General features: G+C 38.6%; 4 protein-coding genes across 5 annotated transcripts; 1 reads left to right on the top strand and 3 right to left on the bottom strand.

The window, feature by feature from the left end:
• Nucleotides 1-607: 607 nt before the first annotated feature.
• LOC141817172 (putative mitochondrial-processing peptidase subunit beta, mitochondrial) lies at nucleotides 608-9,957 on the bottom strand. Its single transcript, XM_074704840.1, has 9 exons — nucleotides 9,119-9,957; nucleotides 8,048-8,212; nucleotides 7,836-7,973; nucleotides 7,290-7,441; nucleotides 7,079-7,187; nucleotides 4,359-4,457; nucleotides 2,527-2,592; nucleotides 2,293-2,400; nucleotides 608-900 (listed from the first exon to the last, which is right to left on the bottom strand). The coding sequence occupies exons 1-9, from the start codon at nucleotides 9,770-9,772 to the stop codon at nucleotides 814-816; spliced, it is 1,578 nt and encodes a 525-aa protein (XP_074560941.1). The 5' UTR covers nucleotides 9,773-9,957; the 3' UTR covers nucleotides 608-813.
• Nucleotides 9,958-10,171: 214 nt separating this feature from the next.
• Nucleotides 10,172-11,883, top strand: LOC141817181 (uncharacterized). The gene is made up of 2 exons (XM_074704848.1): nucleotides 10,172-10,980; nucleotides 11,086-11,883. The coding sequence occupies exons 1-2, from the start codon at nucleotides 10,282-10,284 to the stop codon at nucleotides 11,578-11,580; spliced, it is 1,194 nt and encodes a 397-aa protein (XP_074560949.1). The 5' UTR covers nucleotides 10,172-10,281; the 3' UTR covers nucleotides 11,581-11,883.
• Nucleotides 11,884-15,375: 3,492 nt separating this feature from the next.
• LOC141817166 (chorismate mutase 1, chloroplastic-like) lies at nucleotides 15,376-18,940 on the bottom strand. The gene is made up of 6 exons (XM_074704833.1): nucleotides 18,678-18,940; nucleotides 17,535-17,754; nucleotides 17,356-17,442; nucleotides 16,428-16,571; nucleotides 15,924-16,016; nucleotides 15,376-15,842 (listed from the first exon to the last, which is right to left on the bottom strand). The coding sequence occupies exons 1-6, from the start codon at nucleotides 18,863-18,865 to the stop codon at nucleotides 15,606-15,608; spliced, it is 969 nt and encodes a 322-aa protein (XP_074560934.1). The 5' UTR covers nucleotides 18,866-18,940; the 3' UTR covers nucleotides 15,376-15,605.
• A 935-nt stretch (nucleotides 18,941-19,875) lies between these two features.
• Nucleotides 19,876-25,792, bottom strand: LOC141817165 (phototropic-responsive NPH3 family protein NPY4-like). 2 transcript variants are annotated; one of them, XM_074704831.1, is made up of 5 exons: nucleotides 25,654-25,792; nucleotides 24,180-24,923; nucleotides 22,842-22,911; nucleotides 21,120-22,301; nucleotides 19,876-20,803 (listed from the first exon to the last, which is right to left on the bottom strand). In XM_074704831.1, exons 2-5 carry the CDS (start codon nucleotides 24,236-24,238, stop codon nucleotides 20,231-20,233), a joined length of 1,884 nt encoding a protein of 627 aa, XP_074560932.1. In that variant the 5' UTR covers nucleotides 24,239-24,923; nucleotides 25,654-25,792; the 3' UTR covers nucleotides 19,876-20,230. The 2 variants fall into 2 exon arrangements, with proteins under 2 accessions (XP_074560932.1, XP_074560933.1); XM_074704832.1 differs by lacking the exon at nucleotides 25,654-25,792 and adding an exon at nucleotides 25,332-25,627.
• Between the last annotated feature and the right edge of the window lie 1,996 nt (nucleotides 25,793-27,788).

The raw sequence follows: 27,788 nt of genomic DNA, 5'->3' as shown, positions 1-27,788 counted from the left end.
TCGTCCCTCGGATGCGTTGAGCCCTTCTGACTCGCTTCTATGCATCCTTCCCGCTCCGTCGAAGTTCTCTTCCGTAGCTCCTCGTACCTCGGATGCACTAAGTCTATCGGCTCCTTTTTCGTGATATCATTCTCCCTTGCTTACGTCTTCTGCCAAAGTTCGTCATCTGAATATTACATATAATCTCCTAATTCCCTATACATTTAGACACAAGTATCAAATATAACAAAATTTAATTTCAAACTTATTTGACCCCATATTAAAACTCCACATTAGAATACTAACATCATTAACGAGTCTATGGGGAAGGGGGGAGGGTACAAGTATCAATCATATTATTATTTCATCTCTCTAAGAGGTTTAGATATGTGCAGCCAATGATTAGTATCCAAGAGTACCCAACTTCAAATATTTAATAATGGTTAATAATTAAATTTAAATTTATGCATATATATCTTATATGTTTGAGTTGGCAAGTTAGGAGTATTATTTATCATTTAAGAGTCATTTAAATGGATACATATAGTAGATATTTGAAGCAGTTTTAATGCTCAATCCACTATTTCGACTTGCTAACTATGAAAACAACAAAATGGAAGGAAATACGTACGAGTCAAACAGAATTTCTCAACTCTTGCGCGGTCAACAGTTTTATTGGCAAAAGGATAAAAAAAAACTGATGTTTCAGACCCAAGACATTTTAATGGCAATGGTACACATAACTTACTACCACGACATTTCAGGAAGGTGAGCTAACAAAGAAACAAAGAAACTGATAGATAACATACAACGAAAAGCAGAGCAGAATTCAAACTAGTAGCGGAGCAAGTAGGTTCGGCGTCTGAACCAGTTGTAATCTGGAAGGCTCTGGATAGGTCCCAAGGCTGCAAGTGCAACATCCTGCATGTCCAAACATCGGATAAATTGTTGCCTCAAGAAAAAGTAGAGAGAGAGAGAGAGTACGCTGCTTGTGTCGTTCCTAGCTTCCACAAAACATAACACAATGCTATATAATATTGGTATTAAAGAACTATGAATTTTATTTTTGAAGTAGCTGAAGTACATTGTGAAACAATCATGGTATTATAAAAACAATGGGCAAAGCAATCTAGGTGTTTGATAAGCATTTTGGTGGTAAATGGGAATGTGGAAGGCATATAGATTGGGAGTACAATGTCTTTGCTCGTAGGTTTGTATAGTCTGTATGGAGCAACTCGGTCATTTTGGTCCAACCAGCTTGCTCGACCTACTATACCCATTCAACTAACCAGCTCATCCAGCCCAACTTGATTGTTTAGTCATCTTAGTAGGACCAACCTGCTCCATCTATTTAGCTCAACCGATCCGTTCTATCCAATTGGCTTGACTAGTCCTCACACTCATTTTGTCCGGACTTGGTTCTCACATTCATTTGGTATGGACTGACTGATCTACTTTGTATGGGCCACCTAGCTAACTTATTCAAACTGGCCGACCCAATTTATTTGCCCACTCAACTCATCTAGACTGACCAACCTGCCTGACCAAACTAGACTAACCGCCCATCTCCAAACCTGTGTCCATTTCAGCCCAGTTGTCCTACCTAACCATTTTGACCCAACTAGCAAATCAACCCATTCAGCTCAACTGTCTAGTCTGGCTCATTTGTCCAGTCCGACACACTCAATCAACCAAACGCATCATTAATGCAATGCCTCTTTGACTAGTCTATAACAATGTTGCAAAACTAATCTTACGTTTGGCAGCTAATACACTGTATGGACGGCTTCATCACTTGCATAGTCTACCAACTACAGAGTTATCATGTTTTGGTTCAAATGGATCATCCTTGTGGCATTTAGTTATAGTTAATTAGTTATCACTTGCATACTACTGAAACAGAATTTCATGATTTCATCATTATTTTTAGAACTTTTTTTATCCTCGACAAAAGGTATCCTCCAATGATAAAATGTATTAAGTGAAGGCATTTAGTTATAGTTAATTAGTTATCTGGTTAGATCTGAAGCAATTGGACAGAAATGTATGCATTTGGTTGTATTTAATATTCCACCAGCAATAATATATGTATTAAGTGAAGAAATTTTAGTTATAGTTAATTAATTATCCTGTTCAACAAGAAGAAATTGAACTAAATAAATGTATTTGGTTGGGTTCAATTTGTATCCACAATAATTCAGTATGTAGAGGTCAAACTAATGGCGTACCCCACAGATTCTAAGTTCCTACAACCCTGTTTCCCGATTAGTTAATTACTATGAATTTAATCATACATAAATGAGAAGACTTCACCTGATCAAATATGAAGCGGTTAGCAACACGCTTAACAGTGCTTGCATCCACTGCGTCTATCCGAGCAAAAAGTTCAGCAACTGGAATTCTACGACCATATGTAAGTATCTGCAATGGAAAAAAATTAGTAGCAAAAAGAAGATAGCTATGGCTGGCCACAAGATAAACTTCTTGTAATCGAGTATTATACCCTGTGCTACTGAACAATCATTGTACACTGTCAAATATAATTACCTGCCGGCCAATATCCTCAGCAATAGGGCTGGTACCATCAATGTGGAGTTGTAGAGAAGCTTTAAGCTGTAAAATCCTTGATTATTAGAAAATTATAATTGAAAAATACAACTATAAAATAAACTTGGCCTGCCAAGCATTCAGATTATGATTGATAGAGAGGTTCAAAACATAACAACTATACAATTTGTAACTATAGTCAAACGAGATAGATTTCTTTCCAGGTTATACATTTCTGTGTTGCAAGTTGCACGTTGATATGAGTCAAATTCAGGAGATCTAGGCCACATATTCTGTGTTGCAAGTCAGATTGTTTCATAAACTATCTCTCCCCAGTCCTAGAAGCCTCTCACATCCATTTGCAGAATTATAAAAACAACCAACCACGAGCCCAATTGCATTGGAGCTCACAGAGCTGGTAATAAGAAAAGGTTGTGCTGATAATGTCTTGACACGACCAAGGGAACATGCTCAATGGATTGAGGTCCGATGGAGCTCGGAGAAGGTTGCATGAGGCATCCGAAAGGCCGTAGGACGAGAAGCATTGAGGTTGTGTTAGAGTAGCTTGTGGAACTTGACTTGGTGTGATCAAGTTGGTTGGATCGATGGCTCGAGGTCATCAGAGATTTAAAAAGAATAGAATGGGATGTTAGAAGGACCACAAGACAAGGAGCATCGAAATGCAACGTTGATTATAGTTGGAAGAAGGTGGACTCAGTAGGTGAAGCATGAAGGATAACATGTGGAGTGAGCCAAGGAGTGAAAAGTCGATCATTAGGATGACCATTGTCAAGGTTCCAATCGATAAGTGAATCCAACCAACTGGTGAAATGAGTTGATTAGGCAATCGACTTACCATTTTATTGAGTTCGTTGAGAATCAACTGATGATGAAATTTGAGGACTCTACAAGAAAGTCAGAAGTAGCTGTTGATTTGACACAGCATCAGTCGGATCACTTGTGAACTGATGGTTGACAATTCGGAATCTTATCCTTTAAAGCCACAGTTTACAGTTCAGAAGTGTTGATTATGTTTCGAGTCAATGTTCATTGTCGGCTCACAATTATTATTCATATTTTAATTTTTAAAAATATATTAAAAAATGGGAAAAGTAAAAAAAGCTTGAATTTATTTAAGCCCTCCAATATAGTATTCTCAAACCGGTGGTTCACGGTTCATTTGGGGTCGGAACCTTAACTGGCCTATCACTAGACAGGTCGGTTATGATTTTGGTTGATCAACATGTAATTGGTCCATGGACTCGGTTAAGGTTCTGAGCGGGTTTGGTTCGAACTCAACCTATGGTTGGGTCTAGGATCTACAAGAGATTATTTGTGATGGAAGCTAGAGCAATCAAGTAGTGATGGGTCGACTAATATTTGACCCAATTGATTTATCGGCGAGAGAACAATTGAATGGTAAGTAAAATTGAAGAATATTAAAGATTATACAAGGAGAACTAAGAGGACCATTTAAAGGCTAATGAAAGTTCTTATTCTCTATTCTCTTTCGGTTCTTTATGGCCTAATCCTCTAAGCATTCACTTGTAAATTTTATTGTTGTGCGAGGTTTCTCCTAAGGTGTCCAAAAGGAGACAGATAGCGGACTTTGTTCTATATGAAAGATGTTAACCAAAGTACTAAACTAGTAAGATGATGCAAGTGGCATCGTGAAAAGAAAAAAAGAAAAAAAGAAGCTCATTGGAAAGCTATCAACTATCTTTCTGCATCGAAAGTATCCAAGATCATATTTACATCATCTTTGACGTTCAGAAAATAGCTATGCAGTTACGTATAGAATTTTAAAAAGTACATTTGGATCACTTAATTACCTGATTTCGAGCACGAATAACATCAGCCTCTGAAACTCTGTAAGACAACTTGCTTATCTCATGCATTATTGCATAGGCCAAATCGTCCAAGCAATCTGGCTGATAATAAAATGAGAAAAATGTTAGTTATTCTGTGAAATGAATCCGGCAGGAGTTGAATACAGGTTTTCTATTAGAAAAAGACACAGCAGATAGGAATCATGCTCCATTATCATGATACAATCTAGCTAAATATTTCAGACCCCCTAACACAACTTAGTAGATTTAGCAAAATGAGAAAGATTTGAAACAAAATGCTTGAGAGACAAGTAACTTTGCACAAGAACTTTAATCAGCGGGTGATGCATGTTTCAAAACAGTTCCATGCAGTGGCATCCTATGAAATCTATCATGTCAAAATGAGTTGTCATACCAAAAAGCAACATGTTAACAATAAGGTGAATAGTTCCCTTTTGATCTAGACTAAATCTGTTGTGCATTGCATATATGATAACATTTCAACGAGACAACCTAAAGGTAAAAAAGATTAAAAAATCTACTTGGCTGAGGGATACATCACGTGTTATTCATACCATCAATATGGAGCAATTCTGAAACTAATCTAAGAACCAGATTTAGTCATTACAATTATCATTTGATGTTGAGCACAATTAGAGTTAAATCACACAAAAATTTCCAATCTCTGAATACGTTGTACAAAGCAACTACCCTTCCTTCTCTATGCACATACAATTTTCTAAGACATGCTTCATCATACGACAGTTACAATAATTAGAACCGCTTGATGCCAAGCCACTTCAGTTACAATTCCCTCATGTTTCATTTAACTCCTATGTTGCAATTCCATACTTATGTGCACCAATGTTAATGAAGCATGAAATTGTGTTTGCTATCAATTTAATTTTGTAGACCTTTTTATCATTCATATCTCATGCTTGACCATATACTGAAATTCTACATGTCAATTTTGCCAATCCACTGCTACAAATTTACATTTTGTAACAGAGATTAGTAAGATGAGAATGAGGTTCAACCAATCTGGCAAGAGCAATGGTGTGACAGGATGAGATTCTAGATAGACGACATCCAATTTCTATTGATGTAACTATTTAAGAATATTATAAAAACATATTGTTGCTCAATATAATGAATTTTGAAGTAAAACAATACACAACATAAATTTCATTATTTGGAGGCACCGGTATGACATACACAATCCCCATAAGATGTGTGAACTTCGAGTCATATGGTCATCAATCATCAACTATTACTTCAATCCATTAACATTCAAAGTTATAAACCACCATCAATAGTGAAACTGTTGATGCAATCATGCTTAAATTTTGATGTTTGTGCAAACGTCTAAGTTAGAATATGTTGTGATTACAAATATCGTAGGTGATAAATGTGCATGTGCAAGTTACTTGACATAGGTATTGCAAGTGAAACAAATTGAAGTCCGAGCAGGATCATTACTAGATGTTTTGTAGATAGGGAAGGCTCGGAAGCAAGCAAAGTTTCTTAGCATGTGAAGTTTCAGAGGAAAATCCTCTCGAGATGTAATTTCAGATAATGTTAAGAGTTGAGTGCACTTGTACAAAGGGTTATCTGTTGGACTAGGTTTAGGCACAGGCTAAACCTTAGAAATGATATGAGTCAATGATCTAATCAACCAAATGTAACTTTCAATCAACTGAGACTTTAGTCAATTGGCCACTCCAGTCAGGTAAAACCAAAAGGGAAGAGAATATTTCCGTTATTCTCTATTTGGAGAACAGTTGAATAGTCAGTCACAGTGGTTGATGATTTCTAAGCTTGCAAGAATAATTGACTAATAGCAAATTGAGTTGATTGAAGAATGATTATTTTACTACAATGGTTGATGATCTAAAAGCTTCAACAAGATGTGTCGACCAGAGGCAAATTCAATCGACTAGAGCTACAGTCAAGGCTGGTATGAACAGGGCAACAGTCATTGAAAGCTTAAAGCAGTCAACTATATTCGCACTGGGAAAATAGACTGACGGGCGGTTGATGTCTTATTATAAATATGAGATGAAGGCGCAATGGAAAGGCTATTAAAAAGTGTTCATACTTTTTCTTTTGTATCACTTATTTTGTATTGTGTCGAGCATTTTTTTATACAAAATATTATAAGAAGTTTCTCCATCCGTGGAAGGTGTTCAAGAAAGCAAAAAAATTCAGTGATTTTTGAGGAGTGACTTACCAAAGAGTGATAGACCATGAACTAAGAATCGCGTAAAATTTCCCTTGTAAGCATTGTCCTTTAACTCGTTTTGTATTTTATACTTGTTTTTGGAGTGTACTAATCAATAAGCAATCACAGTTACAGTTACTCAACCCTCCTTCCCCCTCCCCCCCCCCCCCCTAATCACCTATCAATCCGACTGAAGCTGATTCAATATCTCTATAATTGTTAGTAATGTAATTACTTTCAAGGAAAAACATCTGTTTATAGCAGCTCCTCAAAGATACAAAATCATAATAGGAATGGATGGATCTCTAACATATTTAAACCAGATGAATAGCAAATGCTTCAAGGATCTACTGCAAAATTCTTCCTAAATCATGACTAGTTTGTAATAAAGTTCAATGTATCCAATTCAAAGCACACAAAATCAACGTCCTGTATACCAATCAATCACACTTCTACGGTATGAACACAGGATCTCATAAGATATAAGGAAAAGATGGCTAACCTTGGCAACTGCATAAACACCAAAAAGACCAGAATCCTTGTAATTTGTGTTGAAGGCCATCACACTTTCTGCAATATCATTGATAGCAACTCTTTGTACTAGCTCTGAACTGTTTAAAATACAGGTAGATAGTCATAAAGAAGTGCAAAGCAATGTAAGTTAAAATCTCGTACTATCAAACTATAAGCATAAAACAAACAACACCATCTACCCCATGTGCTTCCCCCAGCCTGAATTCTTGTTCCAAGAGCCCAGCATAGACTGCATAACCATTAAAGCAATGGAATCTGGATCTGTCCAAGATGCTCCACTAAATGTGACAGCAAATTGTGCAAGTGGAATATCATCATCTATTATCCTAACCTGGATATCACAGACTGTAGTTGTCAAAGAAGAAAAACAATCTTGCACAAAGATAACATATCTAAGAGAGGTTAAATTTAGAAAAGGTTGACTTCACCACCATCAAATTTGTGTCTGACTAACTATTTGGGGTCGGTTGCACAAATCATATGCCTCCCAATTGAGTTTTATGTAAGGCGATGCTACAAGTAATGTTAAAAATAAGTAATTCATTCACTATTAAATTGACTAATGTGTTTTTCTTTTCTCCCTCTAGCCCTATTCCTTCCACTCAAATTAAATACTTCCAATTATAGAATCTGATCATCTTTGAATATATTCATGTCATCCCATCCTATTTTCTCTCATTTTATAAGAAACATTAACTTCATAAACTATTAACATTTGATCCCACCTCAGAACCAGTAAAAATAGCTGGTTCCCTTGCCATCAACTGAGATGTTGTAATAGGATTGTTTGACAACTTTGGAAACTTCTTTTTCACTAGCTCAACAAGATCCTCATGCTTAATGGCACCAGCAGCTGAGATAACCTACAGAATTATAAACAACATTATTCTGTGTCCAGGCAAAAAAGTGTCTTATTTTGAACCCAAAAAATGCAAACCATTCTAGGGGCGGTATAGTGAGTTGATATGTAATTTTTAAGGTGCTCTTTAGTAATTGACTTAATGTTTTGAGCTGGTCCCAGTATAGTTCTGCCAAGTGGAGTGTACTGGAATGCAGTCGCATGTAAATGGTCAAAAATAACTTCTTCAGTTTGTCCCTCCACCTGTATTTACGAGAGAAAGGACATGAGTGTATAGGACCAAAGAAGGAAACATAATAATAGGACCTGTGAATGCACTGAAATTTCTCAAACTAAGTCTTTAAAAAGATTAAAAAATAATATATCATTTTCCTTCCATTGAATCAATTCCAAAATGCATTTCTGGCGAACACAACAGAGTAAATTTACCTATGATGATTTTAATTAGTTGGTGATGCTGACTATGATAAAATCATCAGATTCAACAGGAAAATCAATGTGGATTCCAATGAAATTGCAAAATGACTTTATTAGGTCAGCTACAATAGCTTGGCAATGAATAAACACAACTCAAGGATTTAAGATCAGGCCAACTGTTAGTTGCCTACACCCTCTAAAGTTTAATGCAAGAAGTGAAACTGGGTTCATCAGTTCGTGCTTAAGCAGTAAAACATATTTTTCAGCTTTGCATAGTTAGATATAGCAATAATGCAATATTGTACATAAAAGGTCATGGTCACTAAAACAAACAGGCAATTTGCAACAGAAAAAAATGCAAATTACACTGAAAAACACCTAACAGAATCGAGCAGTTTAATAACCACAATATAAAAGCTCCTATGAGATTTAAGAAGAATGATGTCTAGTTCTTTACTATGTGCTTACCTCAGTCATCAATCAATTAGATTAGTGGCCTTCTGGACTCTCACGGTTATCCTCGTGTATTGGTTAAGAGAGGATTTAGCAATTGCATCATGTACAGTAGGGGAAAAAAGTAATCGATAATGGAATTCAAGGAGACAATGAAGACATAGGCAATGGGCAAGCTAAGCCGACTCAGAAGGGGACTTTAAACGGTTAGTGAGCTTGGCTCAATCCAATCAGGTAAAAATTCTTATTGAAAAAGAGGTGAAAATGATGAACTTTTACCTCCTCCATCTCTCTAAGAATGACATCCCGCTCCCTTTCAATGCGCTTCTCATCAAAAGACGAATTCTGAAGTATGTCAGCAAGGATCTCTAATGCCTTGGGCACGTCTTTATCCAACACCTTGGCATAGTAGGTGGTCTGTTCTCTCGACGTGTAAGCATTTAGATGTCCTCCCATGTTCTCGATCTCTTCTTCGAGTTGCCGAGCCGTCCGCGACTCCGTGCCCTTGAAGATCATGTGTTCCAAGAAGTGCGCGGTCCCGTTGGTCTCGTCCGTCTCGAATCGGCTTCCCGCATCGATCCACACGCCGACGGTGGCGGTGCGGGAGGCGAGAGTGGACTCGGTGGCGACGCGGAGGCCGTTGGGAAGGGTGGTCACACGGGTCTCGGGGGCGGCGAGTATGGGAGTGTGGTCTGCGAGGTCGGGATGAGGGGAGGCGTAACGGAGGAATCGAGGGTCGGGATCATCTAGCCTTTTGATCTTGGATCGTACTTCCTGGGCGAGCAGATCGTAGGGCATCACCGGGGGGTTGGCCAGGGAGGGAGCGGCGGCGGCTGGAGTTGCCAGAGCAGCAGCGGAGGTGGTGGCGGCGGATCGATGGCCGGAGGGAACGAGGCGGCGGCGAGAGAGCGCGAGGAACTTGCGGATCGCCATGGCTATGGCCGAGAAATGAGGATCGGAAAGGCAGAGGAGTGTGGTATGGCGACGGACGTAGAAACAGTTAACGAGGAAGAGGGATGATAATAGGATTTGAATCTGTTCCAGTTAGCCCGCATCCAAACACGGTCAGCTTGGGGCTCCTGTTGGAAGCAACCTCTCTACGACTGTTTTTAATCGGCTTCGATCTGCTCCAGCTACGTTCGCAGCCAATGCAAGGAGTTCGGGCCTATTTGAAGCTTCCTCACATCTTCTTGCTTTGTCTACACGTCAGGCCTAACAAACATTAGGCCCATGCAACAGCCCAAATAGAGGACTAGAAAAAGAAGCTCAGCTCAACCTACCCCCTCTCTCTCTCTCTCTCTCTCTCTCTCTCTACAGTTCAATAAACTCCAGTGCGCATCACAGTTCGCATACGACGCATGATCCGAGCGATGCTCCTGCACCCTTTTTAATACCTTATTCTCCGTTGAGTTCTCTGCTTCCTCTCCCCTTTCGCCGCCCTCATGCCTTGCCCACACCACCACCGCTGTGCCCACACCCAGACGCGATCGAATCAATGCTGTTGCCGCTGCTGCGGCTGTTCTTCCTCGTTCTATAGCAGCGACTGCTGTTGCTGCTGCTCTAACTCCTCTCCGCTCACCACATCTGGTCACCTGCGCCAAACCCTAGCCGCCCAAATCCTCCTCCAGCACGCTCCTCAGTTGATGCCCTCTCTCTATTCCAAACCCCAGCAGCAGCCTCCGCTGCATCCCCTTTTTCCAGGTCTTCATCATGGGGAGGAGTCTCGCCTTCCTCCTCATCATCTCCACGATCACCAACAGCAACCTCACCCGCTCGTCCAGTCTCTCCTCTGCCGTATCGCTGCGCTCGAGTCGTCTTTTTCCCATGTTCCCCCTTCTGACTCACCTCGCTCTCCTTCTCCTGCGATGAAGCGTCCATCGAAAAGACATTTTTCGCCATCGCTAAGATCGAATTTTTATTCTGCGCCTTCGCTGAGAGATTTGGCCGCGCGGAGAATTCAAGTGGCGTTCCGCCGCTTCCTTCTGCAGAGATCTCAGACGCTCCGCCACCTGAAGGAACTCGCTGCGATGAAATCCCATGTGGCTGACCTTAGATCGGTGCTCTCCGACAAGACTCGTGTCGACCCAAAAGCCCTCACCGAAAGAGTCATGGATCTTCTCTTCCGGTTGGATGCTATCCAGGTGAGAACGAGGAAAGTTGGTTCTTTTGTTGGGTTTCTTTGCTCGCTGTATCCATCTCTATATCCTGCTGAGAATCTCTGTATTTGATATGCATTTGACATGCAGAGTGGCGACTCAATGATTCGAGAAGGAAAGCGATCAATCAGCAGAGAGCTGACCCGGATACTTGACTTTGTTGATAAAGTATTGGTCAAGGAGCATCAGCTGTTTCTCAATGCAGTTGAGTTTGCAGGTAATGGTAGAAATCCGGTGACTTTTGCGGAGGATAGTAGAAGAGGGAGTAAGGGAGCTGAGGAGGTTGATAGGGCCGTCAAAAAGGTAAGCTTTTCAGACAACCACGATCAGTTTGTAGATGAAATTAGTAATTTCAGTGATCTACATCCTGTTGTGGAGAATTTGAGTTGTGAAGCTGTGGGAAATGGACGAGGAACTTATACAAGAGCTGAAAGGTTTCATGAGGCTAGCGATGATGAGAGGAGCTCTGAAAGTTCTTTCGAGAATGGTGAAAGATTTGAGAATGTGAAGCAATCAAAGAATCAGAACGGCAAGTTTGGCCTATCCGCGCCATTGCCTGTGCAAATGGAATCCAGGAGAAATTGATTTGCAACAGATGATATCAATCATCAAACCTGAGTGTCATCTTGAAAGTTTTTGATCCATGAGCTTCATCTAGGATGAGGTAGTAGTAAAACTGCAATCCTTTGCCTTCCATTGTTCAGTTGGATAATAGGAGCTGCTATTATTGGGTACGATCTGTTTTCCTTTGTGGTTGCATGATTATGTTCACTAGGTTTCTACTTTATAAAATTGTCGTGGTACCATATGTTTTCCTGGGCTAATAATTAGCTGAGTGATGATTGACATTCTTCTGATTATCTAAATGTGTTTCTGTTTGATCATGAATGAGTTGTTTTAGTTCATCGCAATTCATGTTGGCTGCATTTATCAAGTGACTCTAAATTTCTGTTTGTATCTCTAAGCTTTTGTTAAGTTGGAGTTGCTTCCATTGACCAAATTGCATGATTGTTTCAAAGTTACTGGATTCTTAAAGTAGGAAGAGATAACTAGTGTATAGGGATGACGATCAGCCGAGTCAAGGATGCTAAAACTCAGATGGACCAGCATCCACAATAATGCACATTTGGGTTTGCCCTCAACTTGAAGAATAGATCAAAATTGTCGGATCGGTTTCTCTACCTGCCAATTAATGTGGTTTCGACGTAGTTACAAGTAATCGTGTTTGAATTGCTGTAGAATAACGTATCTTTTACTAACCTAGCAAACAGTTTCTCTTATTGAGGCAATATTATCTGTATGATTGTAAATTGCTACTATTGTTGTTGTAAATACTATCCAAGTATCAACTCGGCAAATTTCTACCATGAACTCTAATCAGGTAGGTTTCTGTCTTACATCTGGTAACGTCCTCTCATTCTGCTCTATTATGCGAGTTCCTGTTGCGAATTGCTACTATGATTGCAAATTGATTGTTCCGACACTGTTACAAGATGAATCTTGTTGTTGAGTCACGGCCCGAACCAGAGAATTGCTTAATGCGTGGTCGTGGAGTATGAAACCAAGAATCAGCCGAATGTTCTGTTGTGCGTAGCTTTCTGGAAGACATCGAAAACGACAGAAAGGCTGATCCTGAGTCCAAACAAAACAGAAACAAAACGATCGGCACAAAACCACATCAATCTTAATAATCTATATTCTAATTTTAAAAATATTTTATTAATTTTTTATATTTTTAAATAATAAATATTATTAAAAAAAATATGCTCGGCAAAATAAAATGTTGTCCTCCAAAAGAAGTGATGATGCTGACCAACAATTATATAGAAATTCTAATTAGATTGATTAATTTAACCAAATGAATGAATAATGTTTTAGTGCTCACTATGGTTATTGGATTGCCAGTGAAATAAGCAATTGAGTGATAAGTGATCCACAATGATACCCCATGATATTGATCTTATTCTAGGTCAGCAACTCCGGTCTACCTGACCTTTTTCTGGTCTAGCACTCCTTGTTGCACATACGAAGACAATGAACTCGAAGGCTGACCTCTCATGGGATGTCAACTAGCTAGCAGATCAACTGAACCAGTGGCGGAGCCAGCCCGGGTAATTTACCCGGGCTGATCTCTACACTGTAGATTGTTCCGACGAGATTACCCAGGCTGGCTCCTTAGTTTTCTTTAAAAAAAAAAAAAATTACCGTAAATTTAAGCTTTTTCACGAAAGCTACCCGGGCTATAGCCCGGGTAGCTTTCAACGTGGCTCCGCCCGTGAACTGAACGTCTTCGGCTAGGTCGACAAATCAACGCTTATAGATATTCATCAACTGCACTAAGGATTTGCTCCCTGAGTTTCGCATTCTGAGCTCATAGAGCTCTCTACTCCGAGCTCCTCTTCACTTCAAGCTCTTGAGCGGTTCGCTCCAAACACTTTGAGTTCCCTGTTCGAGCTTTTTGTTCTGCTCACAGCCCATTCATAGCACCCCTTTCAGTCATAGGCTGCAATCGGACAATACTCACAATTTCTACATGGCTCCTCCAGAATCCACACCTCAAACCATGATCACTACAGCTCAATGGCTAGGGAGTTGATGGACGTTAGGGTTTTAGAGCTCGACACCCACTACCGTGTACTCCCTTCGTGTGCAGGACGGTTCTAATCAGCACAGGGTTCTCATCCCTCTCGAGTTTTTAATACGTTAAGTGGTCGAATAAGATATTAAATTGATCGAAATTGACAGAATACTTAATTTAATGAGCAAATAATATGTGTTTGAGTTTAGAGTTAGTATGCTAAATTGATCATATATTGATACAAAGAGAAAAATCTCAGTAAATTAAAATTAATCAGACACTTAGATATTGAAGATTACGAAAATCCAAATGAGTCATCAAACATTTAACATGTGAAAGGAAAATTCAAGTGTGTCATAATTGAATAAACACTTAGTGATATGAAGTCTAACAAAAATTGATAAAAGAAAATTTTAAGTGGATCATAATTGATCGGACACTTAGTGATCTAAAATCCAACAGGGAATTAACAAGAAGAAAGTCTAAGTGAGTTATGAAAGATCAGATACTTGACATGAGAAGTAAAGTCCACATCGATCAATGTTGATCGGACACTTACGTGAATGGATGAAATCATAGTAAGTTGAAGTCAATTGGATATTAAACAATGATAACTCCCAACGGGTCAAAGTTGATCGGATATTGAACAATAGAAAGTCAAGATAACTAGATGTTGGCAACGGGATCAAGGATGACTAGATGTTGAGCAAAAGAAGTACTAATAAGTTGAGGTCAATTAGATATTGAACCAGACGAGAATGTAACCTTTAAAAGGCTAAAATAGATATAGTAGTCTATTGTCAAGAAGTAGCAATTGATTGCTTAATATAAATTCTAAATTTGAGATTTGAGGTTAGAAATAAGATTGGCTAATTGAATTGTTATTAATCGATTGGTGATGGCATTGTAGCAGTCCCGAGCAATAGCATTTAAAGGGGGGTTTCGTGGGAAATTGAAGTTGTCGGTTCTTAAGAGGTTGAAAACGAAGTGCTACTGCATTTATTATCATCAAGAGACAATTTAAAATGACAAAGAAACAAGTAAAGCAAAGTTCTTATGGTAAAGTCATTTTTGATTTTATTTGTATTCGTATATTTATTTTTTATTGTCTGGTACGAAAACAAAACAGTTTGTAAGAGGTTTTTTCCGACGCCTAAGCACATTAGGAGCCGTAACACGATGTGAGTTTGACCTTCGGTACACCGTTTGATTAATTCACGTAAAAGGACTTGCGATGTTGATGCCGCACTACTGACGCTTTAAGCATCATAATTAATGCATAAGTCATCATAGCTTAATTAATGCCCTGTTCCATATTACCTCGTAAAGAAAAGAAGCAAAAGAAATGAACATGGCAGTTTAAATAATTCACCATGGTGAAGAAAAATATTTTCACCACAGCATCAACAGCACTTTCAATCTGCGTAATTATTTAATATCGTCTCGGAAAATATTATTTAATGTAATACCATAGCAAAGATGAATATCATTTTTTAATTAGAATAAATCATAATTTATATATGGTCAATTAATAATTATGAGATAAGTGAACAGTGATTAGATTTTTTTAAACTTAATTGCTTGCTAATTCATAAGTTACAAAGGGGTTATCATGAGTCAACACCCAAATTTGAGTCATATATTTACAGGAGTAAACCAATTGGAAAATACAGCTATCATCGGCCTTAATATAAATGATTAATCACTATTAAAAGAAATCAAGAGCCAAAAAGAGAAATTAAGAAATTAAATGATACGACTCTAATAGATTTTTCATTTGCACACCAATGAGCTCGATGAAATATCCTTCAAATACTGCACAAATCAATTTCTACTCTTAAATCCATACACAAGTAACGCAAAGCAGATAACTCTTTTTTAAGTTTCAATCTAAAGGAAACTGCTTGATTTACTCATTTCAAGTTTCAACATGAAAGGAAACTGCTTGCAAACAGCACGACTTTTTAGCTTTCGTTATTGGATTCATGACAGTGCTTGCTGAAGGTATACATACTTCTCTAAATATCACGATTTAATCTAACCTACGCAGCAGATACTCAATTTGCACTTCCTTGGTCAATGGCATGATCCAATTGTCGTAGAGCTCAGCAACTACAGAAGGCTGTATTTTGTAGACAGGGGGTGCTCCATCATCATCTTCTCCAATTTTAACCTCCTGTCCAAAGATCTTAGCCTTTGCCTCTACCCTTTGTTTGATTGCAGTTTCGACTGATTCATAGGTTAGAAGTTGCATTAGCTGATTCTTGTCCTGAAAACCACAAGAAAGATACATTATTCATCTGAATTCATTTATGGAACAGTTGGATTGGCACAGGATAAGTAGCTGTACTTGTGCCCTTATTGCTGGATTGTAAATTGCAGATGCCTCCTGAAATTTAGCCTCTGCCACAAACTTGCCGTAATGGATTCTTTTCGAGAGAGCCTGCACAAAGGTGAAGAATAGGATAAAGGAAAGAAGATTCATATATAGACAACAACCAAATTCTAAATGGTGCTTTAACATGATTCTAAATATCTTCATAGTGAAGAGATACAGATCCCTCAAAATTTTTGAACAAGTAATATTATTTTAAAATGACATCATTCCAAAAAGATCAAGCAGTCAATGCTACCAAATCATTTCCAAGTTCAATAAACTTTGTTCTTGATGTGTGCTTGATTTTGAGACCCCAGGAATATTTCAATACCCTAGGATGTACATCTAATGTTACTGCACATTGCATATAAATGTTAGCAAGAAATTGCAGCACGCTATAATCATGTTGCAAACCCTCTATACTGGGAATATGAGTCACTTTATCATGCACAGAGACCTATAATTTTAGAAGAATACCTGTAAGCAGATCGTATCACAAACAGCACTTGAGCCACAGTTACCATCACTTTGTTCTTGAACCAATCTTGGGAGTAGATCATAGAAATACATATCCCATATTTTCTTGTTTATATTAATAGAATCTGCAGCCGGATGTAGAACCTAGAATTAAAGAAGTTAGGACATAAATGAAATAAACCAGTTTTAGACTAAAATGTATGCTATTTATTCATTTGTAAACATTAATGAAAAAAATGATAAACACAATATTTAAAGTTGTAAAACATCAAGAGAATATAAAAGAATAGTGTCATAAATACATGTAGCATATGTATTTTATATATGTGAATTAACAAGCTAAATAAGCAATACCATAACCCAACCTAAACGAGTTTCTATATAAGTGTATTCATGAATGAATTGAGCTTTATTCATGAACAGCTCACAAGTTTATTCAAGAACACGAATGAATTGAGCTCCCAAGGATTCAAGATTATTTGTTTACCTTGTCTAACTTACAAATTTATTCAAGTTGTATTTTTTTTCATTTTTTCGCAAGTATCAAATTTGTTCCCGAACATTGAGCACATTTATAGTACTAAGTTGATTTATTCTCCGTTTCTTTTGAGAGTAATCAAATTTAAATGGTTTGATCATCACAATGCTGAGCTATGAATCTGCTTTTAAGTTTTCTAAAACATATATCCATGTGATTGAAACCCCTCGTTAGAATGTCTGAAATCCCCATGGTAGAACATACACACAAGGTAACAAGTGAAAAGAGAGTAGAGAAGAGAAAGAGACAGGACTGATAAGAAAGAGACTAGTTGGAATTTCATTTTTTAAATTACCAAATGATGTCAGTTCTTAGTGTAATGGTTCAGAGAAGGCTCAATTGCCAATTGTCATATATATGGAAGATAATATTACTGGAACAGATACATACCTTAGGGTATTGAATAGGTGGCAACAAGGGCTTAGGCAAAGCATCTGGAAAGAAGGGATGTTCGTCTGGGCTCTTGTATCTACCAACCTATATTACACAGTGATCAATAAGTGAAAAGGGGATTAGTTCAGGAGTTTGACTGTTTTTATTACTTATGTCTCCTTTAAGGTGCAGCTTACCCGTGCATGCAACCTTTCAGTTTCTCTAACCATGAACTCAACCAAAGAGCCACCAAGTCCATCCATGTAAAATGCATTTCGATCATACGTATCGGGATTGTAAGCATACTGTGATCTCTCCAAAAGGTTGAATATAATGATGTCTTCTTGTCTTATCAGTGAGTGTCGGATGCTCTCCAATGTTAAGATCTCACTTTGATCTATCCTTTCTTTCTCCACACTACAGAAGATGAGATAATGTAAGATAATGATATATCAGAAATCGATTATACACTGTCATAAGCAATGTACAATTACAATGGATGTTGAAATCTTAAATATTCTGATTAGGTCAAGAAGCAAGAACAATCGTATTCTTACACACTATATCAATTTCTGTAGAATTTGATCTTTATTTCCCCCATTAAGTGCACAACTTATAGTTAGATATTTATTTAGCTAGATTAAACAGAGCCATCTCTCACAAAATAAAATTTGCTTAAAAAGTTGGTGTTTGACTTATTTTGAATGGTGAAATCGGAACCTGATAAAATGTTTCCCCTAAAATCATATTTACTTTCCAAACTATTGCTCCGAGAAACACATAATCCCACTATCAAGGAATATAAAAAACCGTCCTTTTTTGTTTCGCGTATCTATACATGAAAAGGCAGCAAATCGTACGTTCCAACATCGTTCCATCGCAGATATTTCAATTCGAGTACATATTTTGGTGCCAAACAAGCAAAGAACAAGAGAAAGATACGTAGATCTTGATAAAAAGCCATCAGGTTAAGACAATTCTTAAACAAAAACAAGAATGTGTGAAAAGGTTTCGCTTTCAAAAGTCGGTTCCTTGATTAATTTCCTTGCTGCAATTCCACTATAAATTTTATCGATTAAACAAGAGGATACGGTGGACGGATGAACCGTAGGAATCCAGAACGACAGAAGTGTAGAAGAAGAGAAAACCTAAATCACAACCAAAAAACACCAAACAGCCATAGGATCCGAAAAATAAATCCTATGATCAAGCAAATGGAGATCCAAGTTTCCGCAGATCCAAAAAAGCAACTTTTACATTCGAAAAAAAAAACCCGTCTCCGACCTATACCAACGATGGCACGGCGAACCAAAACCCCAAAGGAGCAAAGTTTCTCGTACCTGGAAGGAGAAACAGCTCGAATTTGGATTGAATGGAGCTTCGTCGAAGCTCTGGGCGAAACCGAGAGAGGCGAGTCAGGTAGGAATGATCGCCTGGTCCAGTTGCAGGAGACGCCGGCGCGCGGGCAACTGAAGATCCGATGAGCGCTCAGGGAGGAGGGAGAGGAACTGGAGAGCTTGAGCTCCATCGGAGAGGGGGAATCGAATCGAATCGACGGAAGAGGCGGCGAGGGAGCGGAGAGAGACGACGAGGAAGAGGTCACGCAGGAAGAAAGCAATATATCGAGGAATTTGGTGTGGTAGGTGGCCAAAAGAGTTAGGTTAGGTGGATTATTAAACCGGTTAGGCGACTAATTCTTCTGCAAAAAGGAATCCGTCACTTTACGAAGAGGTAAATCAGAAAATTACAATGGGTCATAACGGGCATTGCCTGATTTCGCAAATCCTCTGCTAATTCCAGTATTACACCGGTCGAGTCAGATTGCGTATAACTTATGCTCTCTTTTCCATTATTAAACCGTGGATTGAAGAGGAAAAAAAACGGAGGAGAGGAGAGGACAAGGAAAAGATAATGAAAAAAAAAAAACGGACTCGTGGCTCACAGAGTCACAGGCACAGCCTTGAGCAAGGTAGTTCGGTCGCAAGCTGTCGCACTTGCAGATGCGAGTTGGCTTGCTCAATGCTCATGGATGTGAGCTGGTTCGTGGTGACAAGTGACGTACAGCTGCGAGCTGCTTCACTCACGGCTATGAGCGACCTTATGCCGGCTGCAAGTTGTGTAGCCTGCTCGTGGCCGTGAGCAGCGTTGCTCAATGTCACAAGGTTACCCGAGCTGATTGCCTGCAGTCATGAGTTGTTTCGCTCACGGCTGCTAGCGACAATGCGATGCTGTAAGAGATTTCAGCGAAGTAAAGTAATAGCTTGAGAAGGAAGAAAAGTTAATTTCACTCTATTTTCAATGATTGATTTTTTTACTTGTTTATCTATTATTTTATAATAGATAAATAAAATAAAAAGATGTATAATCTATCCTATCTCATTAGTACCTTCAAGTTAACAGGGAATTGATGGTGAATTTCTTAGTCGGCGGGGGACAATGATTTCCATTTCATCTTAGTGGGTTTGGTCTGACTTCGAATTGCTTGACGAAACAACTAGGTTCATAGAACAAAAGTTATAGTTCATCAATCTTGCATCCACACCCATCAATTAGTAGTTCATTCATCCAAATAACTAATCCAAAGTGTTCCATCAAACATTTAATACACTTGTGGTAGCTTCAAATCAAAGAGTATTTTAACTTCAGTATATCTAAATACAAATCCTTAAAAGACCAGGCACCATTAAGTAACAAGTAGTCATCAACCATTCAGAACACCCTCCCTCCCAACACTAAATTTTTAATATGCCCCAAATATTAACTTATGGTGGAATCCAGCCACCAAAATTTGATCTCTCTTACTTCCAAGATGTTCAGTCACTCTTGATACTAATCAACATCAAGCATTACAGTGCATCAAAAAATTAGTATGACTTGATAGTTTTTCATTTCACTATGAGACTGAATGTCTTGTGTTCCTTGAATGTGTGGACTTGCAGTCCTCTTGATTAATGGAATCTGGGCTCGGGCTCTCAGACATGTCTGAGCTGCTATTGTCACAACCTTGACCTTTGCCTGACCACAGCTTACTGAGCATTTTCTTCGGCATCAGAATTCCCTTAACTTTTCCATTGGCTTTGTCGTCACTCTGTTTATTGACATTGCCACCGCCTCTGCTTCTCTGACTACCTCCACCTCTGCCAGCCAAACTCGTAGATTTGAGATCTGTTGTCAGAACACCATCCCAATCTTCCTCAGTGTTGGTTGTGATAGCTGATCTTGAGCTGCCATAGGAGCCACCATTTTCTCGAAGGAGCACTGCCTTAACATTACTAGGGCCTTCAGGTGCGCTTCCACTGGTTGCTGCAGAAGCTCTCATCTGCTCGAAGAAGAGAACTTGGACCACCACACGGAGAGGAAGACGCTCGTTCTGCACAGCATGTATGCAAGCATCCGTTGACAACTTTCTACAGTCCATTAGACCACATATTTTCTTCTTTTCGCTCTTGGTTAGGTTTGGATGTTCCTGAACCAGCATGATAGAAGCACCCAAATACAGCAGTGATCAATTCGTTGCAACACTTTTAAACATAAAGGGAAATAATTAGAGGAAAAAATTGAAAGCTTGCATGAACAAGCCGTGCTACTTCAGTGTAAGTCTCTGATACAACTTATTTGCAAAATCAATATCTTAATGTGAATCAAAACAGAAACAAACTCCAAGGCTAGAAAGAATTTGTGGGTTCTTACTGATCATTCCAAATTTTAACTCATATGGGGCACTGTTTAATGGAATTGCCAGTTATATTTAATCCTCTTACCAGAGAAGTGATAGAAATTACCTTCAGGTACATGTCGATCGCACGATAAAGTCCATCATGGACTGGCCTTGAGGCAACTGACACCATTTCAGCAAGTTCAACAGACTTGGAAAGAGGTAAGTTTGGGTCTTTAGCAACTTCTGCAAGGTACTCATCAATCAACTTCGCAACAGCGATTTTCGAACTTGCTGGAACAAAGACAGGGCTCCTAACCTCCACCACTTCCTCGGAGCTGACTTGGCTGTTTCTAACAGTGTCCCTGTCCTGCATTACAAACTCTTCAACAACGCTAATAACTAAGTCAACATCATATATGGCCTCTCCCATTGCAGCAGGTACCAAAATGTCAGCTACAGATGCTTCCTGCAACTGTTGTCCAATTCTCTTGATTAACTCTTTCCTATATATTTCGCTACATTCCAATATGCTTGCAGCTCTTAATATCTTAAACAGGAAACCACATGAAACTGATCCTGGTTCAGTTGGCAATAACCAAATAACACTCTCCAGTATTGTCCTTGTTTTTGTTGGATCATTTCCAAACATAAGAGGGCCTTTACAAAAACCTGGAAGCCTCCTGTATGCATATGCTTTGAGAGCTTCTCCAATCACATCATTTGTCACTTTACCCTTAGTCTTGATGGCCACTATAACCCGCTTATATAAATCCATTTCTAAATCACACAGATCCTCAACCCACCAATCTTTTGGCACAGACATTTGTTTCCTAACACCATTCCAATGGGGATCGAGACAATTTTCAGATGGAAGTTTCTTCTTATTGTAGGTGTAGGACCAATCAACTTCAGAATGATCCATGGATGCCTTAGAAGCAATGGAATCAAGGCAATGGTTGACCACCTTTAGATCCTCAGCCCAAGGTAGTAGAGACTTTGTGGTTTGAAGGACTATGATCGAGTCCTTCCATGAGCGTAAAATACTGGAACTCAAGAAGACTTCAATTTTGTAGATGAGATTCCCTTTTTCAACTGTTTCATGCATTTCTAAATATTCAGCTGCACATCGAGCTGCAACAACATTGTATGCATTGAGGGTGACAATCATGCCATAACAAAATTTAGCACAAACTTCTAAAGCAGCAGGTCCTCCTGGTATATCAGGAATGTCAATTTCGTCGTTACTGTCCTCATTTGTAGCTGCCACCAACTTTTGCAAGCAAAGGCTTTTGGATAAAAGAGGGAACTGCATAATATTACTTAAGATAGTGAGCCTCATGTATGAGCTGAATAAAATTCACTAGGATCAGTAATTCTTCCGGTCTTCAAGATTATAAAAAGGAAAAAAATACATACTGAAACAAAGTTTTAATAAATCCCAAAGGCAACAGAGTTCAAGAACATCATATTAATGGAACTTGAAAACTTCGAAGCTGAACATTCAGAAAGTTGGACATAAATACAACTAAAAATTAATAATAACAAAGAGAATAAGTCCTACAAAGAAATGGCGTGCATAATTACAATCCTATGGAACATTATAGAAAGAACACAGAACTTATAGCAACTCCCAAAAATCACAATCCTGCAGAACTTTCAAATCTCTACAGAACACACGGAGAGAACAGATTAAACTCAATAAAAAAGCATCCAGGAGACCGTAACAAAAGGCAACTTGTATCCCAACGTATGTGACAGAAAATGAATTTAAAAAGGCAAATATCGAGCTTCTGGATTTTTTTTCCTCTCTACAAGTAATACTGTTTCAAAATAGTGGAGCCAATACCTTGTGCAAATAAAACTTCACATCTCCTACATTAATAACGATGTCAGCCGCCAACTCGGATGCAACAAACCTGGAAAGAATGTTGAAAAAATAATATCTATCAATAAATTGGTATATTATGCTGGCAGATTGGGATATGGCCATGGAAGGATTAGAAGTAAATAAAACAGAAACTGAAAAATCTTGATTAAAGAACAATAAGGATATGTATGGATTGAGGATTGATTTACATCCTGAAAGGAAAGAGATCAAACAGCCTATATATATCAACACCTAGAAACAGATTACATTCTTTCTCTAACTTCTTTAGTATGCAAACTCTAAAGATAATTGCCAAAGCGAGATGCCCACAGGAGCAATTTACAGATACACACACAGAAGCAATTTACAGATACAGCATGCTCTTAAGCTTCAGGATGAAAAGAGCATGTTGTTACTACTTTGAAGTTTGTCAAGCAGTGTTTGCCCCGACTACTAGCAGCTAACAACATGAATCTTCTCTCTCCACTGAACTATAGGAAAATCATGTGTGCAACACTGTGAGTAGCTCTAGCACTAGTAACACCACAATTTTACGTATATAATTATTAGATATTCCTTTCATCTAATGCATATCTTTCTTGAAAGATTTGTTTTTTTTTTAATATTTGCTCTAAATGCTAAATAGTATGCCAATCCTACTGAAAGAGTTCCGGTAGCATGGGCTCAAAAATCCCCTCAATTCTAGGTTGTCAATCCTTACTGAAAACTGTTATGGTTAAGCAGCGTGCACTAAAAAATTCCCTAAATTCTAGGTTGCTTAAGACATCAATTTGAAGTTTCTTACACATAGGCAATTATGATAGAAATGCATTAAGCTGGTATTCTTATGTAAGCTAAGTTACACATGAACATGCACTGAAAAGAACAATCTTTAACATGTCAATGCAAAAAATAAACAGCCCAAATGCATTCCAGATGGAGATCAAGATGAGCATAACAAAATTTGCATCCCATTCAAATAATGGCACCCAACCTTTTTATGCCAAAAGCAACTTCTTTAAATCACCTGATAGCAATGAGAGTAAGTTGGGTTGCAGATAAGCAATAACACAAACTGTGGTTCTTATGTAAGCTAAGTTAAAACCCTAAACATGCACTGAGAAATAACAACCTTTAACAAATATGTCATCATTGAATAAACACCAGAAGCAGATCCTAGATGGAGATTAAGATGACCATAAAAGCAAATTACATCAGATTGAAATAATTAGATCCAACCTTTTTGCCAATTACAAAAACTATTTTATAAAAACATGACATAAACACATAAATAGGTGTCAACTGATAGGGTTATACCTGATGTTGCCATCAGCCTGGAATGCATCAGGCTTCGATCCAAGTTTCATGTACTTCATCTTGCCAAGAAATAGAAAAGGAAAAAGGGGGGGCGGGGGAAGTAAAAAAGACCTCTTCAACAACACTGAAGTATTTCAAATCCACAATCCTTAATCTCCCATCACACAGGTCATCTACACCATGTGAGGCATGCTCCCCGAAATGGCCCGCCAGTGGATTATTTTTTTCCCCATGAAAGATGGCCACATGCTGAAACAACAGCTTGCGGAAAAACAAGACCTATGCCTCAGCTATTCCAAATGAAGAGCAATCGAGTGGTCTCTACGATCTAGAGAAACAATGGCAAAAATTTTCCCAACTCCTGCAGATAGACCCAGCACAAGGCCGCAGGAAGGGGTCATATAAAGAAGATTCACTGCCTCCCCGAGCGGCGGCAGATGCCCACGGAGTCCGGAGTCAAAATGGAGGCCGAGCACAAGGCACAAGGCACAAGGCGATCAATGGCCTACCTCACTCCCCTTCTCTCTGTATCAGTAAACAAATCGCAAATAACACAGGGCCACACACAAGCACAACCTGACACCACTGCCCCTCGATCGAATAGTAAATAATTTTTGCTCCCTCTTGCTTCTCCTCCTTTTCTCCCGCTCTTGAGATCTGGTAGGCGGTGTTGCGCGCCTCAGCAGGGTAGCGCTCAGAACCACATTCCCCCCTCCAGCTCTCCCTCCAAGTTGCGGTTTTTGCCTGCGAAGAGAAAGACAGCATCTCGAGGTGAGGGGTAGGGTTTCAGCAAAATCAGACAGCGAGCATCTTTATCCAGAAGAGGAGAAGAGCTGTAGGGAGACCATGGTAACAACTGCGGAAGGGAATCTTAACAAGTGGAGAGAACCCATGCCTCCCTACAGTAGCCTAAAGAGGCAGGCTCACCTGCTAACCATCCAAACAACAGGGAAAGATCTAGAAGAGAAGAATGATTAAAAATCGAATCAAGATCAACCTTGGTATTTTGGAAAGCTGAGAAAATTCCACGAAAAGGATGTGGAAAGCAAACGAGAAACCTTAACCCAGATCAAACCAAAAAACAAAAAAAAAACTCGATTTGACTCATCAAGTTGGGGGTTTGAGGTCGAACTTATGCAAAAGAAGAGTTACCGCTTCTCAGATATCCGATTGAGATCGTTCCAGAAGTAACAGCATCAAGCTGATGGCAATCGTCCTTAACACCCCTCCCCTAGTCAGTGGTCTTCCTCCTACCGCACGCTCAGAGGACAGAGAAGAGTAAGATGAGAACTCAAGGGGGAGGGGGGCGTAATAAAGGCAAGACTACACTTGAATGCAAATTGCAGTTGCAATCGCCACAAGGAAAGGACGTCGGGAGATGCTAGCAGACAAGTATTGATGGAACGAAGAAATGGGAGAATTTAACATCACCTCTCCATCTGCCATCGAACACGGCGGGCGGAAGGGATCATACCTCTTTCCAATGGTCACTTCACTTCCTTGTCCATGTCTCATATGGAATTATGCGCTTGTTCCTCTCTTGCGTCAGAGCTCCCCCCGAAGGATGCACCATGCTTCTTGCTCTGTCTATCTCTGCCACTGTTTCGCTTCGCTGTCCACTGTTGCAGAAGAGAGTTTTTAAAAGCAGATGAGAATGGGATGAACCTCGAGTTTTTTAATGGCTATTTAATTAATTTTTAAAGTATACTAAAACTGTTCGCCAAAATATAAAAACTAAAATAAAATCAACAAAATTCCATTGTGATTTAATTTTTCTCTTTAGCCAAATTTGATTATGTTATTGCCGTCGACTGGCCCTCATCAAATTTAATAAGAATTACTTTATAAAAATTTATATATCAACAAACAATAATATTGAGAGATTATTTAATTAAACATAATTTCTATATGTTTTAAATTTAGTATGATTTTTATTAAGTCTGTTGATAATTATGACGTGAAAGAGGAGCTGTTTTGCATGGGTTAGACTCCAGCAAGTTGTATTAGAACACAAAAAAATTAAATTGAATAAACAACTGGAGCTTAAATGTTGATCAATATGACCAAGACTACTTACAACATAAGAGGGTCTCACTGTCCACGTGTTTGACAGAAGATTCAATTTCTCATTAAAAAAAATTAAAATCCATGATAACAATTTTACAGTTGAGTCAAGACTCTTCTTCATTTAATTTCTTGTTAAAAAAATAAAAAATTCAATTCAATGAGACTTTTTAAATTCAATTTCTCATTTAAAAAAGGTAAAAAAAAAATTGAAGAACATTTAAGCAATAATGAATAAGGCTCTCGCTTAACAAAAAGAAGAATTGTCATCAAACAAGAGAAACGATTTTCTGGGAGATGGAGAAAGGAACCATTAACTCCAGACCTATAAAAGTTCTAGTGTTCAACCATATGATGGCTAGTGAGACCAGTTTACAGTGTTACAGAGAGATGCAAATAACAACTTATGAACAAGTGATGCAAAGTTATAAAGAAAAAGAAAAACAAATTGTGATAGGTTAAATAATTATGCAACGTTAAAAATATATGGATACCTATCCTCGGTCATCTTAATTCATTAATAATGGCAACACAGGTTAGCAAGCAGAAAACACAACGGATAACAAATATGGAGCCAACTGTCGCTCAGAGAACACACCTAAGACAGGTTAGGCATCAAATGTAGGGAGAGTAATATATATTTTTTTTATTATGCTTGTTCATGTTTTTTATTATCTTTATTACTTATCCTAATTTTTAAACTTTGTTTTGTTTGACCAATATAAAAAAGGAAGATTATTATTATCGGAGTGTGGAGTTTTGAAATGGGGTCAAATAAATTTGAAATTAGGTCCTGTTGTATTTGACACGTGTGTTTAAGTGTATAGAGACTTAGGAGATCATACGTAATATCCAAATGATGAACTTTGATAGAAGATGCAAGCGAACGAGAAGAATGGCACGAGAAAGGAACTGACGGACATACTACATCCGAAATACGAGGAGCTGTGGAAGAGTACTCTAACAGAGCGAAAAGGACGTACAAGAGCAAGTCGGAAGAGCCTGGTGCATCCGAGGGACGATAAACTTAGAGAAAGACTATGTAAAGCGACCAAGGCAGAACGGAGAATAGAGGAGGAAAATGATCAACACGAAGTTGACTATTCCAAGCGCCCGGATCCATTCTAATCGTCCGGATACCCAATCCAAATCAGTGTGACTCATTGCCAAAATAAATGAGGATGGAGTTCACATCAGCAGAGTCTAGGCGCCTAGAGAGGCTCCAGACGCTCAAATCACAAGGAGTCATCCAGACTCGTTGGCGAACCGTTACCAAAGTAGATTGGGATCAACCGGAAGTGCCGCGTCGATACAACGGTCAAATCAAGATGAAGACTATAAATAAACAAAAACTCGAAGAAAAAAATATACACTCAATTTTTATTGTTCCATTCAGTCTATTAGCTTTGTTCTCAACTATTGTACAAAACTTTTCTACCAACGAAGAGATTTTGACAATCACTTTTATAATCTTACACTAACCATTTGAGGATTATAATCAAATAAATCTCTTACTTAATATTTTATTTTATATTATATTTATAT

The sequence above is a fragment of the Curcuma longa genome, unplaced genomic scaffold, assembly GCF_044706935.1.
Source record: "Curcuma longa cultivar G26 ecotype Majalengka, Jawa Barat unplaced genomic scaffold, ITB_CL_G26_1.1 contig_19528, whole genome shotgun sequence".
Classification (NCBI taxonomy): domain Eukaryota; kingdom Viridiplantae; phylum Streptophyta; class Magnoliopsida; order Zingiberales; family Zingiberaceae; genus Curcuma; species Curcuma longa.
The sequence above is the reverse complement of the archived record's forward strand: the minus strand, read 5'-3'. Positions and strand labels throughout refer to the sequence as shown.

Coding starts and splice junctions, on each gene's coding strand:
- LOC141817181 (XM_074704848.1), top strand. CDS start 10,282: ATGCCTTGCCCACACCACCACCGCTGTGCCCACACCCAGACGCGATCG. Junction 10,981..11,085: donor TCCGGTTGGATGCTATCCAG/GTGAGAACGAGG, acceptor TTTGACATGCAG/AGTGGCGACTCAATGATTCG.
- LOC141817172 (XM_074704840.1), bottom strand. CDS start 9,772: ATGGCGATCCGCAAGTTCCTCGCGCTCTCTCGCCGCCGCCTCGTTCCC. Junction 7,442..7,835: donor CTATTTTTACTGGTTCTGAG/GTGGGATCAAAT, acceptor TGTGATATCCAG/GTTAGGATAATAGATGATGA. Junction 901..2,292: donor ACCGCTTCATATTTGATCAG/GTGAAGTCTTCT, acceptor TTGGACATGCAG/GATGTTGCACTTGCAGCCTT.
- LOC141817165 (XM_074704831.1), bottom strand. CDS start 24,238: ATGAAGTACATGAAACTTGGATCGAAGCCTGATGCATTCCAGGCTGAT. Junction 22,302..22,841: donor TGAAGTTTTATTTGCACAAG/GTATTGGCTCCA, acceptor AATATTATGCAG/TTCCCTCTTTTATCCAAAAG. Junction 20,804..21,119: donor CGATCGACATGTACCTGAAG/GTAATTTCTATC, acceptor ATGCTGGTTCAG/GAACATCCAAACCTAACCAA.
- LOC141817166 (XM_074704833.1), bottom strand. CDS start 18,865: ATGGAGCTCAAGCTCTCCAGTTCCTCTCCCTCCTCCCTGAGCGCTCAT. Junction 16,017..16,427: donor GTGATACGATCTGCTTACAG/GTATTCTTCTAA, acceptor ACCTTTGTGCAG/GCTCTCTCGAAAAGAATCCA. Junction 15,843..15,923: donor ATCCAGCAATAAGGGCACAA/GTACAGCTACTT, acceptor TGTGGTTTTCAG/GACAAGAATCAGCTAATGCA.